The following is a 17,963-nucleotide window of genomic DNA, read 5'->3' as shown; positions in this document are numbered from 1 at the left end:
ATGCTCGTTTAGATAGTTTGCTAAGTGTTGTGGATCGTTTATTATTTTATCCCCCTCCCTTAGCAGTATGTTATTCTGTGGTTGTTTGCCTCTCCCCGTTTCTTTTTTTATAACATCCCAGACTGCTTTGCTTTTATTCTCTGCATTGTATATTATTTTGTCATTAAATGACTTTTTTGCAGCAATCAGCACCTTCCTATAGATCTTTTTGTACCTATGATTGAAATTTAAGAATTCTGTATCACTGCGACTCTTTTTCATGAAACTGAGGTATTTAATTGTTTGGGAGGACTTCTTAATACTTGCCGTTATCCATCTGTTTTTGTGAGATGTTGATACAGACATGCATACTTTTGGAAATGCCTTTTCAAAGTGCAGTTTAAATAATGTGGAGAATTCAGAGAATTTCATATTCACATTGGTTTCCTTATACACTTCATCCCACCTTTGTTTTGCTAGTTCATTTGAAAAATCTTTTATTTTGATTTCTGATAATGTCGTTTGTAAGCTTGTAGTTTAGGTAATGATTCAATGCCTGATTTTACTGTTGTTATTTGACAGAGGTGGTCTGATAGTCTGAGATCTTTAAAGCTATATCACATTTTTCCCTGTCAATATTTGTGGTCACATGGTCAATTACTGATGCAGTCATTGTAGTAACCCTTGTTGCTGTTTCAAAGATCTAACAAAGACTGAATCTGCTTTCTTCACAAATTCAAGCACACACATCACACTAAAAGTGAAAATATCAGAAAATTTCAGAATTTTGAACCATGCACATTTTTTTTCTTGTTTTTCTTTTTAGATGATCAGTTTGAATATAACAATTTCTAAATAGGCATTTAAACGTTGGTTATTCTATCATCATTTGTATGTCATGGTCTTTCAGTAATACATTCCAAATGAATAAAAGCAATACGGATGGAAGCAGTTAAACTGTAAATAACTAACTAATTTGTGAATGTAATTTGTAAAAAAATATGTATTGAAATACACACATTTGCTCAGATCCAATAACTTCACATGCAGCCATAGTTATTCACAAACTAGGTGTAATTGTTAACTTTCACTACCTTTGAATAAAACAAATGTTTGATAATTTAAAAAAAAGTTTAACTCCGATATGCTCGAAGGACACACTTATTCAGATAGTTCATATATCAATACAGCAGTTTTGTAATTTTAATTGGTCAGAATATGTTAAAAATAAAATTTTCTCAGGAGCCTGTTAAAAACAATGATGTCATCTTATTCATACTCAGGGTTGTCTTTTACTCAGGTAAATGCAGTAACTCAAATATGCTAGTGATAAACATATTTTTTCTTTAACTGCATGTTAAAAGATTGCTTATGGCAATTCCTTTTGTTCTGAACGTTGTATGTGTATATTACCACGAATCTCTTCTCAAAATTTAAACATGTTTTTTGTTTTAGATAATGAACTGTTCCATGACACCATAGCTTTCCTGCACAATCTGACAAATAAACAAATAATACAGCCAGTAAATTTACATTCGAAAGCAACTAGATTAGAGATAGCTGTTTATAATGTGCAACATAATCTTCAGACAGTTTATCTTGATGTATATAACTATTCAAAATGAGGGACACATCGCTATCCACGTAGTATCACTATGAAGACACAATATTAAGTACATGGTGTTCTTATGTGGCGTCACATATTGTTCATTATGATTTCTGTTCTAGGATGGGAGACGAGCTACATGAATAGTGCTGGAATTGTGTGTGTAAGGAAGGAATTTGGTACAGGATGTAAAAGAACTCAGCACCCATTAATAAAATATTTAGGTGTGATAGGGTTAAAATTTTCAAGATGTGTGCCAATACATAAATTTTCCAACTGAAATCTAATCTACATTGTCCCATTCTCACTTTCAGTCATCCACTTACACAGAACTACCCAATAAGTGAAACTCATTATATAGTCATTGCATGAAATCTATTATTAAAGTACGCATCAAATAACAACACAGTGGCTAAAACATTCCAACAGTTATTTCAGTTGGTTGATTATTGAAATATGTGGGAAGAAAACTCTAACAATCCTTAAATTTCTGTTAAAATGCAGGGAACAAAAACCTGTACACCCCAAGTAGTGCACTGTGTCATAGGGCAAGTTCCCCCATCCACAGATGCATAAAAATTATTAAATCGCTCCTCTGAGATTGGTAGGAGGAATACTAAGGGCAAACTGTTGGCTTCACTGACCACAGCTTGTTATCCTCAGCTCCAGCTATTCTTTCTCCTATTGACGAATGATACTGTGACTCAACAGCAAAGTGACTTTAACACTGTGGACATTATGGCATTAACAGCTGTAATTACATTTAACATAGATTCCTACCACTCTCATAATCGAATCTCTGTGGTAGAAAATCACTGATGTGATATCTAAAAATCTGTCTGAAAAGGAAGGATCCCATGGAGAGCAGGTAAATATTATACCTCACATTTTGTGACAGGACCCCTTAAAATGGAAAAAAAGTACCTGCAAGTAATTGTCTGCCTGGGAAAGACTACTGTATTGCTGCTGTCTCCAGTTGGCTGATGTCTAGTTTGTTTATTTTTTTATTGGAATTTGTATATATCATACATCCAACACTAACACAGTGTAACATGGAAGCTAGTCATGATATTGTCTCCAGTTACATGAAGAAGTGTGTCCAGAAGTTTGTACAGGTATGTAATATCAGGCCAAGGCCACTCATTGATTATTAAACTCTGCAGAGCCACCAATTCGGTGGGTTGTTACTTGCTACATTTCAGCAGATGATCCTAATACTCCCCAATATTTTCTGTGGTATTAAGAATGGGTGATTTAGTGCGCTAGTCAATGTGCAACAGGGCACTTCACCTCACTGTTCAACAAACTTGGAGTGTACAGATGTAGCCCTGCAAAAGTGGCTGTTGTCATCTAAGAAGACTGGAGTGTCCTCAGGATGCTCACCATGAACACATAGAAGAAAGGACAACACTATCACTGGGAATGTTGAAATAAATATCTCGGTTCATGCTGACGGAAACCTGAAAGAGTATGCCCAAGTCACCGAAGGAAAAACACCGTAAAACTCCACAGGACCACATCTAGCCTGAACTACACCATCCACACACCGCAGGTAAAATGCCTCGTTGAGCCATCAGAGCACTCGACAGCTTGTACCATTTGAAAAGAGGGAAAAATCCCAATGTGGTGGTCTGCACTATGTGCCTCTAGTTAGCTACTGTCTAGTTTTTGTGCTGTCTAGTCCATTGAGGACATGGAGCTTTAATCACCACTGTGAGAAATTGCTTTTTGTGAGGTACCCAAGTCCAAATCTCCATTGTATGTAATTCTCTTTGAAATGTTTGCTCAGAAACTGGACCTGGAATCACTAACCCAACAGATGGAAACTGATTGTTATTCACAAGCTGTGCACTCCTCTACGGTCCCTGTTAGTTAGGATCATTGTATAATCACTGTACAACACGGCTGAGAGTGGTACACCATTCCTTGTAGACACGTCAAATAGTCCTTGCTGATACACTAACAAATTGACCAGCTTCATTCGTGATGTGCTCATGGGCATGTTCAAACAAAATAGATCCTTTCTGCAATTCTGTCATGTTTCCATCTCAACCAATCTCACTACACTGATTCCGTACAACAGACTGTTACTTACACTCTACTTCACTGTGGTCAGATACGTCAGTGGTGGAGGGTCACATGATACCCTGGTACCAGTATATGCCGTCTACAGCTCTCCAAAGTGACCAATGTGCTCTTTCCAAGTGGGTGACTGACATTTTGTCTGGCGAGCTTACTACTACAGCAGTACACATGCAGGCAGCATCAAATTTACAACAGCCATACAAATCACGATTACAATAAATTTAAGTTAGTACATACAGAGCACGTAGCAGCTGATAACTGTATATGTAAATAGCTATCACTTAAGTAATTTAGAGGATTTTGTGAAGACAAAATGTGATGTGAATAATCAATTATTGAGTCACATGAACAAATTTGGTAGTCTGTAAGGTACATCCAGTGGAGGTGACTAAGGAAGCTACCAACAAGGCAACAAATCCCTATCACGGACATTAGCTGTTGCCAGTCACACATCAAATCTGCAAATCACACTCGTTTCACAGAAGCAAATTGTGTAATATAGTCCTAGCAGCCTCTCTGCCACTGAACAGTTTCCCTATCTTCCTTCAACGTGTCCCCTCATTATGTTTAGGGATGTGGTTGGATGCTGAAGTTGAGGATAAGTGTCCACTGTGTGCTGTGCCCACATAGTCTTTTTTGGATGCCTTGGTGCAATAGAGATCAAAGATAGTTCACGATAGTTCCTTAACATGCAGCTCAAACACCTACTCTGTATTATGTTCATACGAAGAGCATTGTTGACCCTCCATATTGTCAGGGTGTTGTGATCTGATGGTGCCATTAACAAGTCAGATATTATTAAGAGGAGTTTCAATGCCCTATCCCAACAATGTTAAATTTAGTGACTTGGCTTCCCTGTATTTCAGGACCACTGTAGCCATAGACGTGAAACTTTTACAGGACATTAAACTGTATGTTCTGAGTCTACTAAACTACAATAATTGTACTTCAGCCACTGCTTTCGGAAATAGGTTTTTAGTTACAAGGTTAAAATTATGTGTACTTTTTTGTATGTCATCCTAAATAATTTTCATTATACATAACATTATGTTCTTCTTTTACTTCAGCAGACCCAGGATATTATAACTCCCTGAAAATTTCAATACTCTACTCAAAGTGGTTTCTGAGATTTAGGGGAAAATGTAACAGAAATTGTAAATTTTCAGGAACAGCTCCTAAAGTTTCAGAAGATTGTAGCTCACTTAATATATGCTTAATTTTTATTTTTATTTTTAGTCACTCAGAAGCACCCTGCACCATACTGCATATCAGCCTCCTGATCTTTTCCCCAGTTTTTCTCTTCTTTTCTTCTTTCTGGACCCCTTAGTGGCCAACTGTGCTGCGTATTCTGCTTTATCAATGCTAACCTTGTCCACCCGTTAAAGTTCTCTGATGAAGTTTTCTCCGGGATTAATTGCCATATGCTGTAGCACTTCCACTGTTTCAATGTTGCCATCATTAAAAGCAATAACAGCATCAGTGCCCCCCCCCCCCCCCCCCCCCCTTTAGTGTCTTCATTCCAACAAAAACATTTTTTGGTAAGCGAGTCCATATAAGATTACTGAACGATTCATTGGGATTATGAGTCTGGCCATGCAGACACTTCTTCAGTAATTCAGGATTTGCCAGGTCTCTGTAAATAGATTTTATGATATCCGTGACTGCTGCTGGGATGGAATGTTTATCGCTGTATGAACTGTTTGAGTTCAGGGCATTGCACTAACTGCACCATGAATCGGGTCCATGAGGGCAAAGGTGGTGTACTGCTTTTTCATCAGTTGACAGTCTGCAGAAGAAGGTAGTTCACACTGCCTACTTCATTTTCAACAAATACTCAGTATTATTTATAACAGTCATTCCATAATACTGCTTTAGTTCATCAATCATTTTGTCTGTCAACCTGCCTCTTATGGTTTTACCATCAGAAAGTTTCTTGTCTTTCAAACTTTGTTTCAACTTCCTCAACCTGGTGCCCATCCTCTTCTGGCCATGACCAATACAAACACATAATTTAACCTTTATAACACAGCCTTCTACATAAAAAATTACCAATTTTATTAGATCTTGAAGCAATGCATGTAAAAACTTTAACATTTTCAACCTGTGTAGATTATACTTAAAAAATAAAATACTTCCCAAGTGAGTTTATAAGTCTATCTTCCCTTAAGAGCTTGTTCAGTCCAATGACTAGACAAACTGGAGAGGTTGCAATTGGCCATTACCGCCTCTGAAGCAAACACGGATGTGTTCCGAGGATGGAGTGTGACTGTATTCTTTTGTCCTGACATCCAGCAGAGTCTTACCACCAATAGTTGATCAGTTTTCCAACCTGTAAGAGACTATTTTCACCATATTTGCTTGGGTGTGTGGAATATGTTGTGAATAATGTCTCATGCACAACTCTTTTTTTTTTTTGAGCAGATGGATCTGTATAAACTGATTAGCAAAATAAAGCAATCTCAAAGTACTGATCACTCTGATGAACTGGGCAGCAGGATGCATTCGTAGTAAGCAGAAGTTAGTTCTCACCAGCAACCTTCTTGTTTCAAAACAGTAACAATAATTGCTCAACAGAAGCCTCAGAAGCTTAGTTAAATTCTGAGCAATTGGTAGCTTGAGAATTTAGATTCTCTGCAGCTAATTTATACACCAGGAATTGATGCAAAATATGAAGAGGCCTGTCTGCAGCTTCCAGGAACAGAGCATTGATTGCTGTTGAAGGCATTGCTCCAATAGAGACTTTAATGCAGCAATATTGTGTTTTGTCTATTTTGGAAAGTGTTAACTTGACGCTGCTGTGGTAGAAGATCACATCATAATCCAATTGACAGTACAGGGTGGTTGTGGTGGGATGTGCACTCCACCAAGATTTTATGGAAATCACAGAAAACATAAAACAGGATGGCAAGATGCAGTTTGGACCATCGCCCTCCCGAATGCGAGTCCACTGTGCTAACCACTGCGCCATCCTGCTCGGCAGACAATGTGGCTGTTGAGTACAGTGACATGTTGTCTGCGTACTGTAATAGTGGCACAGAAGTTTCAATACCAGCAGTATACATGGTTTATAAGAGGGAACCATGGACCTTGCCGTTGGTGGGGAGGCTTGCGTGCCTCAGCGATACAGGTAGCCGTACCGTAGGTGCAAGCACAACGGAGGGGTATCTGTTGAGAGGCCAGACAAACATGTGGTTCCTGAAGAGGGGCAGCAGCCTTTTCAGCAGTTGCAGGGACAACAGTCTGGATGATTGACTGATCTGGCCTTGTAACACTAACCAAGACGGCCTTGCTGTGCTGGTACTGCGAACGGCTGAAAGCAAGGGGATACTACAGCCGCAATTTTTCCCGAGAGCATTCAGCTTTACTGTATGGTTAAATGATGATGGTGTCCTCTTGGGTAAAATATTCCGGAGGTAAAATAGTCCCCCATTCGGATTTCTGGGCGGGGACTACTCAGAAGGACATTGTTATCAGGAGAAAGAAAACTGGCGCTCTACGGATCGGAGCGTGGAATGTCAGATCCCTTAATCGGGCAGGCAGATTAGAAAATTTAAAAAGGGAAATGGATAACTTATAGTTAGATATATAGTGGGAATTAGTGAAGTTCGGTGGCAGTAGGAACAAGACTTTTGGTCAGGTGAATACAGGGTTATAAATACAAAATCAAATAGAGGTAATGCAGGAGTAGGTTTAATAATGAATGGGAAAATAAGAATGCGGGTAAGCTACTAAAAACGGCATAGTGAACGCATTATTGTGGCCAAGGTAGATACGAAGCCCACACCTACCACAGTAGTACAAGTTTATATGCCAACTAGTTACGCAGATGACGAAGAGATTGATGAAATGTATGATGAGATAAAAGAAACTATTCAGATAGTGAAGAGAGATTAAAATTTAATAGTCATGGGTGACTGGAACTCAACAGTAGGAAATGGAAGAGAACGAAATGTAGTAGGTGGATATGGAATGGGAGTAAGGAATGAAAGAGGAAGCCACCTGGTAGAATTTTGCACAGAGCAAAACTTAATCATAGCTAACACTTGGTTCAAGAATCATAAAAGAAGGTTGTATACATGGAAGCAGCCTGGAGATACTGGAAAGTCTCAGATAGATTATGTAATGGTAAGACAGAGATTCAGGAACCAGGTTTTAAATTGTAAGACATTTCCTGGGGCAGATGTGGACTCTGACCAAAATCTATTAGTTATCAACTGTAGATTAAAACTGAAGAAACTGCAAAAAGATGGGAATTTGAGGAGATGGGACCTTGATAAACTGAAAGAACCAGAGGTTGTAGAGGGCTTCATAAAGCATTAGGGAACGTGTGACAAGAATAGGGGAAAGAAGTACAGTAGAAGAAGAATGGGTAGCTTTGAGAGATGAAATAGTGAAGATAGCAGAGGACCAAATAGCTAAGAAGACAAGGGCTAGTAGAAACCCTTCGGTAACAGATTAAATATTGAATTTGGTTATAATAGAGGGAAACATTCCATGTAGGAAAAATATATCTAAAAACAAAGATGATGTGACTTACCAAATGAAAGTGCTGGCAGGTCGACAGACACACAAACAAACACAAACATACACACAAAATTCAAGCTTTCGCAACAAACTGTTGCCTCATCAGGAAAGAAGGAAGGAGAGGGAAAGACGAAAGGATGTGGGTTTTAAGGGAGAGGGTAAGGAGTCATTCCAATCCCGGGAGCGGACAGACTTACCTTAGGGGGAAAAAAAGGCGGGTATACACTCGCGCGCACACACACACACATATCCATCCACACATATACAGACACAAGCAGACATATTTAATATGTCTGCTTGTGTCTGTATATGTGTGGATGGATATGTGTGTGTGTGCGAGTGTATACCCGTCCTTTTTTCCCCCTAAGGTAAGTCTTTCCGCTCCCGGGATTGGAATGACTCCTTACCGTCTCCCTTAAAACCCACATCCTTTCGTCTTTCCCTCTCCTTCCTTCTTTCCTGATGAGGCAACAGTTTGTTGCGAAAGCTTGAATTTTGTGTGTATGTTTGTGTTTGTGTGTCTGTCGACCTGCCAGCACTTTCATTTGGTAAGTCGCATCATCTTTGTTTTTAGATAAATATTGAATTTAATTGATGAAAGGAGAAAATATAAAAATGCAGTAAATGAAGAAGGCAAAAAGTAATGCACTAAAAAATGAGATCGACAGGAAGTGCAAACTGACTAAGCACGGATGGCTAGGGGACAAATGTAAGGATGTAGAGGCACATGTCACTAGGGGTAAGATAGATACTGCCTACAGGAAAACTGAAGAGGTCTTTGGAGGAAGGAGAACCACTTGCATGAATATCAAGAGTTCAAATGGAAACCCAGTTCTAAACAAAGAAGGGAAAACAGAAAGGTGAAAGAAGTATATAGAGGGTCTATACAAGGGAGATGCACTTGAGTACAATATTATAGAAATGGAAGAGAACGTAGATGAAGATGAAATAGGAGATATGACACTGCGTGAAGAGTTTGACAGAACACTGAAAGACCGAAGTCAAAACAAGGATCCGGGAGTGGACAACATTCCATTAGAACTACTGACAGCCTTGGGAGAGCCAGGCCAAACAAAACTCTTCCATCTAGTGAGCGAGATCTATGAGACAGGCGAAATACCCTCAGACTTCAAGAAGAATATAATAATTCCAATCCCAAAGAAAGCAGGTGTTGACAGATGTGGACATTACCGAACTATCAGTTTAATAAGCCACACCTGCATAATACTAACACGAATTATTTATAGACGAATGGAAAAACTGGTAGAAGCTGACCTCGGGGAAGATCAGTTTGGATTCCGTAGAAATGTTGAAACACATGAGGCAATACTGACCCTACGACTTATCTTAGAAAACAGATTAAGGAAAGGCAAACCTATGTTTCTAGCATTTGTAGACTTAGAGAAAGCTTTTGACAATGTTGACTGGAACATTACCTTTCAAATTCTGAAGGTGGCAGCGGTAAAATACAGGGAGCGAAAGGTTGTTTATGATTTGTACAGAAACCAGATGGAGTTATAAGAATCGAGGCCATGAAAGTGAAGCAGTGCTGAGAAAGGAGTAAGGCAGGGTTGTAGCCTGTCACCGATGTTATTCAATCTGTATATTGAGCAAGCAGTGAAGGAAACAAAAGAAAAATTCAGAGTAGGAATTAAAATCCATGGAGAAGAAATAAAAACTTTTGAGGTTCGGCGGTGACATTGTAATTCTGTCAGAGACAGCAAAGGACCTGGAAGAGCAGCTGAACGGAATGGACAATGTCTTGAAAGGAGGATATAAATTGAACATCAACATAAGCAAAATGAGGATTATGGAATGTAGTCGAATTAAATCGGGCGATGCTAGGGGAATTAGATTAGGAAATGAGACGCTTAAAGCAGTAAATGAGTTTTATTATTTGGGGAGCAAAAAACTGATGCTGGTCGAAGTAGAGAGGATATAAAATGTAGACTGGCAATGGCAAGGAAAGCATTTCTGAAGAAGAGAAATTTGTTGACATCAAGTATAAATTTAAGTGTCAGGAAGTCGTTTCTGAAAGTATTTGTATGGAGTGTAGCCATGTATGAAATTGAAACATGGACGATAAATAACTTGGACAAGAAGAGAGTATAAGCTTTCGAAATGTGGCGCTATGGAAGAATGCTTAAGATTATATGGGTAGAACACAGAACTAATGAGGTGGTATTGAATAGGATTGGAGGGAAGAGAAATTTGTGGCACAACTTGACTAGAAGGGATCGGTTGGTAAGGGATATTCTGAGGCAACAAGGGATCACCAATTTAGTACTGGAGGCCAAGGTGGAGGGTAAAAATTGTAGAGGGAGACCAAGAGATGAATACACTAAACAGATTCAGAAGGATGTAGGTTGCAGTAGGTACTAGGAGATGATGAAGCTTGCACAGGATAGAGTAGCATGGAGATCCGCATCAAACCAGTCTCTGGACTGAAGACCACAACAGCAACAACAACAACAACAACAACAACAACGGTAACGACAACAAGAGGGGCCTTGTGATATTCCAAGTGGGCCCATCACCTCATTGCTCAACAAGATAGAGGCAAAATAAATGTGAAGCAGCCTGTAGATACCAGCAATGAAGGTATCATTTATTTGAAAAGCATTAGTATATGGTATGGATGTGTACATAGTTATTATGCAACTGAGGTATTGAGGCGTGCAGTGAGGAAGCTGTTCCAGGCAAATTAAGTCAAGATGTCACTCATTAACACTGTGAGACTGTCATATGTTTCGCTTCCCATTCTGTAGCCATTTTAGATGCTTGGCACCAAGTGACAAGGGTTCAAGCATCATACCATTCATGTTTTAAAAATCTGTTACGAAGTTCTACTGCTGTACTACTTTAGCATAATTAGCCTACAAGACCAGACCTGACTTGGCTCTTTTCCTTGCTTCTGTATGGGAACAATGACTCATATCACTGGGAACAGTTCGATATACCATGTTTCACTGAGGATGGGTAGCAGATGTAATGACTCTGTGACTCTGGTTGAAAATGTGCAGTTATTGGGTTACAAATATTGTCAATCCTGGGGCATTGTGCTAGAGATTCTTGAGACTCATAGTTTAAATACCTCCATTAAAATGAGGCTTTATGAAAAGTGATCTTTCACTGTATGACCCAATAACAATGTTTGAAGGTTAACAGATGACAGGATGATCGTGTTCCCTTAGTCTTCTATTCAGCTTGGGACAGTGTCTCTGATGATTTGAGCATATTTTCTGTTTGTAAACTTCTCAACTTTCACTATATATCTATCAAGGTAGCACTACTTGTCAGATAGGTACAGACCAACTTCCTAGCATCACTTCTTCATTGTTTCACCCTGATGTTAAAATGTTTGTATTTTAGGTACATTTATTCTGTTGCCCACTGTCTCTGTTCTCTTAATGCTAATATTTTTGAAGCAAGAGCTGAGAGCATTCCAAGCTTCAAGGGTGGAAAACAGTTTCCTTGGAATGGTTGTGGATTTGCTTTCTCCAGTCTGTCAATGAACCAGTCATATGCCATTTTTCCAGAGAGGTGGGAGTAGGTATTTGATCATTTCTTCTTTTACCTGTTTCAAATAATGTCCCCAGCCAGCTTTGTACAAGTTCCACTTTCTTGGCGAAACTACCTTGAGCAGAAAAGGGGAGTTTGCATCAAAGTAATTAAGGTAGGATAACAATCTGTCAACTGGTATGGGCAGGCGGGCGGAGGTTACACACCCTGGCACAGCATTATATAGAATGCATACTTTTACAGCAACAATGTGGCCTTGTGTATGTTTTTTTCTCCTCCTTTCCTTCCTCAAATTGGTGAATCCAAATCTGAATGGGAGAATTGAGCACAATTTTGAAACAATTTAACCAGACCTCAATGTGCATAATAGTGTCATCACAGGTGCTTTAAATTTGTTTGTTTTGATTTTCAAGAAATGGAAACTCCAGGTCAGAATAACAAAAATACTAGGAACAGGATAGACTGCTACTCACTGTAAAGATGACCCACTGAGCTGTAGACAAGCACAATGAAAAGAGTGTTACACATGTAGCTATTAGCCAAAGCCTTCCTCAGCAACGAAAATACACACACACACACACACACACACACACACACACACACACACACACACTTGGCCACCATCACCGGCAGTTCCCACCAGAAATTCCGGTCAGAGCTGCCAGTGGTGGCACATAAATGTACGTAAGGTGTTCTTGCTTGTGTGAACGTGTGTGTCTTTTCTTTACTGAGGAAGGCTTTGGCTATGTGTGTAACAGTCTTTTCATTGCACCTGTCTGCAATTTGACGTGTCATCTTTACAGTGAGTAGCAATCTATCCTATTCCTAATTTTGTTTTGATTTTTCTTACTTGGCGTTCAGTCTTTATTTCACCACAAGTTTCTTGTTCTTGAGTTAGTCTCTGACACAACACTGTGGGTTGAGCCTATGTGTATGATCATGCTCTTATTCCGTACTTTCTGTGAATGCTCTAGCAAGCCAAGTTGGAAGTGGAAAGATGCTGAACAGACTTTAACGTCTTTTTCACATCAGCATATGATGTACATTTGATTGTATTCAATTTATGCATTTCCTTCTCTTCCAAGAGGGTGTAGCATTCCCTGTTCCACACAGTGTGCTTACCCAGGCAGTTAACACAGAAGTCAGGTTGTACCCACTTCAACATGAGCAAATGTAGCATATTTGACCTCTATATGCCATAAAGGTGTATCCCTATTTCTCACCTCATGGAGTTCAGTATATATGGTCTTTTGTTGAAAATAGCACGTCCAGCTTTAAAATGGCAAAACTGGCGAGTCAATATCAACGGTGCTATCTTTTCCATAGTACAATTCTCCTGGTGCACTTTGTTTCAAACTCCAGTGTTTTCATCATATGCTTACTTTTACTGAAGCTCTCCAGAATCAGCAAGCATAATGTTACAGCACTTCACAGTATGTTTACTAAAATTAAATGTGTAGTGAAACTGCAACAATTGTGTAATCTTAGAATATTTTAGACCTCATAAGCTTGGTGTTTTGTCTGTCATGTCATTGTTTTTACAGGTAATATCACTATGCAGTCTTTTATTGTACCTCAGTGACTCAGTTAAACTTTCAAGAACCTTTAACATATAAAAGGTCTGGATTTTCCCAAACATACCATAGTACCATTTAATGATAAAAATGTAATAGAGGTCTCGTGCAGCTATCACAAAAGATGGCATGTGCCTTACTTAAACTGTATATTTGTGACTGCAGACAAGAGATTTAAAAAAAAAAAAAACAAGAGAGACAACGAAACAAATACGTACTGACATGCTGGGCTCGTTGTTTTTAATTCTGAAGATTACTTGTCAGGAGGGCTACTCTCCTGAACCCTCTTTGATGTACTTGTGTTTCAACTGCTCATTGCACCATTCAAACTGCTGAAAGCGTTTCTTTGGCTGCCATTAAGCTTCTATGAGCAGCTAGGGAAAATGAAACAAGCCTACTGCAAAACCCGAGCACGCAAAATACAGCTTGGGTTGGTAGGTGCCCCAGATGTTGCTCATTAAAACTGGTTTTGCCTCAAAATCCATCCATCGTGTCAGCATGTAGCATTCCTTCTGTTTTAGTTTTGTTGAGGACCTTCTAACACAAGTAGTTAATCCAAGATCTCTGTGACACGCGAATTTCAACATTTATGGAAAGGATAGATTGATACTCACTGTAAAGGCGACAGGCTGACTTACAGAAAGGCACGACAAAAAGACTGGCTTGAGCAGCTTTTTGTTGTGCCTGTCTGCAACGCAAAATGTCATCTTTATATTGAGTAGCAATCTATCCTGTCCATAATTGTTGATATTCAACCTGGACTTTCCACAGTTTCATTTTGCATAACACACACAATTCAGTCACGCTGGATGGTGGACAGTGAATCAGTGTCCGAGTTCACACCTGTCGCAAGCAAGCCACAAGCTAGGTTCACCAAATGCATACACAGCCAATACTACAGCGTTCCCATTTGCTGCTTGCCATTTGGCTCAACCCAGCAGGCACATGTGATTTATTGAATGCTACTGATGAGATGACCATTAATCATCTAAAACAGTGATATATTTTTATTCTTTAGCAGAGTATATACTATATGTGACAGGTTAAAAGTGTGTACCAGACCAGCAGTTGAACATGGATGTGCGAATTTTGCATCAATGTACAACCAATTATACCATCCAAATATATCTCATCTCTCAGGAGAGAGATATTTGTATTGCAATGCCTGCAAAATCGGGGTCTCATGGTTCAAGCTCTGGTCTGAAACACAGTTTTAACTTACCACAAAAGCATACACATACATGAAATACTTTAATTTGCAGTTTACAAATATTATTGCTCATACAAATAAAACAAGTTGTGTAGTGGGCACATAATCTGTGGTAAACTATAATTTTACAAAATGCAAGCAACCTACAAATTGATGAAATGGCAGTTTGATGTGACTACACATCCAATGGCAAACTGATAAACTCAGCTTTAAAATATTTCCAATTGCAAATTGAAAAATAAAGTTTAAGTAGTGCAGTTCTATACAACACCTGTAACACATACCAAGTTCCCTCATTCAGCTAGCATAAAGCAGTAAAGGTTCTTTCTAAAAATTATATAAATCTTTTATGATTCTACTCCTGATACACCATGCCATAAGCAAATGCATTCTTAACATGTTACCAGTATACTTCAGGAGTCAATGACAGACCATTCGCAATCATGAATGAAGATTTTAAAACCTAAACTGAAAGAAAGAGATCCAAATAAATTGTTCTGAAAAGCTACTTTGCAATCATTAAAGTGTTTCAGTCAAGCTGGAAAGTTCCCAAACATTAGAAAATATTTATAGTTTTCCTGATACATAATAAATGAATATTTTATATTTTACCTGTTTTTCATCTGTCAAAGTTTCACATGTTTTTGCTGTTTTAGCTGGACGTATCTCTTCATTGGCTGACTTGGTCATATTCGATGAAACATTTGCTGTGGTCTCACATGGGTCCCTATTCTCCTCATCTTGTGTTATACAGCCATTGTTCTGTAAAAGTAATATGTGCAGTTACTGTAAGTATATAATGACACTCGTGAGCCTGGTCAACTATTACAACAGTGAACTATTTAAAGTAACTGTTTCCTATAGTTATGTCCTTCGACCAATAATTCTCTGCAAACGGTAGCTTTTCTTTCGATCATTCTTGCTCAAGTTACTGCCCATACTCTTGCTACAAACAAATAGTTCGCAAAAACTGACAGAGATGATAACTTTAGACAGAAAAGTATTGAAAGCTTGCTCTAATTAAATAGATCCATTACTACTGCAATCAATAACATAAGGAATATTTTGTGACAAACTAACAAGGCTGCAACAATACCCACAAATAGAAGAGGCAATGAGAACAGTGTCTAAGAATAGATTACATTCTTGTTTTCAGGCTTCATCTGGTTAGTAGCCTCTCAGTACACTTTCTGTAATGTGTTGCCTAAACATAAAGGCATATATGACCTCAAAATATTTGGTCGACTTAAAAAAACAAATATTATACTGTTGTCTATTTTGGTGACCTCTGATAGTAAATACTAGAACCTTAACAAAAAAAAAAATTACATAAAATACAGGACATCTGCAACATTGCTCACTTGACTTCTGTTGCAAAAGAACATGACTATCATTGGGTCACAATCCTGCAGTCACACTGTAACCAATCATGATGCTTAATAATGAACTTGGCATGCCATGATTAAACTAATCAAGCATCTGTTGTCAAATATCTGAACATTGTTTCCTGTATATTTTGAAAATAAAAGTCCACTGAGTATCTGTATTTTGGTTTTTAATTTATATATTAATTACAAAGTGAAATCTCCATGATCAGGTTCTCTAAGTTTGCTTTGAAGCTTTTCTAAGTTTGGGGAGGGGGGGGGGGGGGGGGGGGGGGGGACCACACACAGACAGTGGGCATACTTTTATTAATAAAATACATAAATTTTGTTGTTTCTGTGTGCTATGTGAAAACATTAGTAATTCATTAAAAATTGAATTTTCCATTCTTCAGTCAACCTTCTTGGCATTTGCACTCTTAGGACACTGGAGTCCTAAGTATGTAGTCCCAAGACTACATAGAATGTGCAAGCAGACGCAGTTGGCACTGTCGTCAAGTACCTAGATTATGTATTTTAAAGATGATGATATGTGTGCTTTGCATATGTCACATATATTGTTAGCACTCAAATCATGTCAGACAACATGGTAAGCCTCAGTTAATCGGTGTACATGTGACAGCACGTGCACCTAGTATATTGCAAAATGCATAAAAATGTGATTTTCCGTTGCTTATACGTTGGTGATGGAAAAAGACAGGGTCAAGTGTTCTGGACAGTCCCTGGGCTAGGGACCATTTACATACCCAACAGGGTCAAAGAATGAATATTACACACTTCCTTCTGCTTAGGCAAATGGAGAAAATCAGTTGGTTCTTTTTGCACCTGACGTGGTCTATGCTGAGTCTTAAGAGGCTTATGGAGTTCATGGGTAGTTCGTTATAATACCCCACAAATAGTTTTTTTAAACAAATTTTTTGTACCAAAACTGAGCCATGGATTCCAAGATGGCTACACACAGCAAATGGCTGAAATTTTTACTATATATTCTTAACATCCTGATCTTGAACAGCCTTGAAAATGTTTACATTTCCTGCATACAAAGATTCAAAGTTATCTTACACATGTATGTAAAATACACACACAAAATCCGGTGTGAGGCAAAAATCCAAATAATAAATAACCACAGAACAAACTTCAAAATTTTTACATTATATTCTATAGACATTTATCTTGAAGTGCTATCTTCTGGTTTTCAAAAATCTTTATCTGTTATTGAGAAACACCCTCAAACAGTGTTATTGGGTACCAAAATAGAGATGCAGATTCCAAGACAGCTACAAACAGCAAACTGCTGAAATTTTTACAGTATATTCCTAAATCCTAATCTTTAACAACCTTCAAAATTTTCTGGATATGTTTAACAGTTTACAACATAAAGAGGTTTGAAATTAACCTGCTTGTACCCATAAAACGTGCACTTAAAAACCCACTGTGAGGCAAAAACATATTTTATAAAGTGACGTAGCATGGAGAAATATGCTGTAAAGTGTCTCTGTTATCATCACAAGTTTTTAGGGAACCCAATGTTTTAGTTCTGAAGCACATGCAAAATTTTTGTGCATGTAAAATCTAGTCTGAGGTGTAAAATTAGTGTTGTGTAATTTCAATTTCACATAAGTAAACTATCAAAATTTTACTGATACATAAAGTTCTTTTCATGTGAATGACAGTGAAAAGAAGGGAAACAGCAGAAAAAAGGCTTCTATTGGAGGCCAAAACAGGCAAATATACTCCTGTTTAAAAGACTGACTGAAAAGTTGAATACCAGCTGCATGATCCAACTTCCTCAGCACTTTTAAAAATTTTCCCAAAAATTCTGGCATGTGAACGTATTCACGCTTTTTTATGCTGAGAGAGAAGGAGACAGTGGCAGTGGGAAAGAGATGGACAAGTAATAAATACTAGAAGATGGTAGACAGTGGTTGTGGTATAGAAAGAGCGAAGGAGATAGTGGCAGTGTGAGAGAAAGAGAGGGACACAGTGGCAGTGGAACATAGTTGACAGTGACAGAACAGTGGTTGGAAATAGAGCAAAGAAGACGGTGCCAGTGGGAGATGAAGAGAGAGACAAAGCTAACA

At 38.4% G+C, this 17,963-nt stretch overlaps 1 protein-coding gene across 2 annotated transcripts in view; it reads right to left on the bottom strand.

Moving 5' to 3' along the window:
- Positions 1-17,963, bottom strand: part of LOC126481355 (putative protein tag-52) — a 142,391-nt gene that overhangs the window by 13,680 nt on the left and 110,748 nt on the right. For both annotated transcript variants that reach the window (XM_050105054.1, XM_050105053.1), the window contains one exon: positions 15,113-15,262. In XM_050105054.1, coding sequence (XP_049961011.1) covers positions 15,113-15,262 — 150 coding nt within the window. The remainder of the gene's footprint in view (positions 1-15,112; positions 15,263-17,963) is intronic.

Source organism: Schistocerca serialis, chromosome 5 (genome assembly GCF_023864345.2).
Source record: "Schistocerca serialis cubense isolate TAMUIC-IGC-003099 chromosome 5, iqSchSeri2.2, whole genome shotgun sequence".
Lineage (NCBI taxonomy): Eukaryota > Metazoa > Arthropoda > Insecta > Orthoptera > Acrididae > Schistocerca > Schistocerca serialis.
This window is presented reverse-complemented; position numbering and strand designations above follow the sequence as displayed.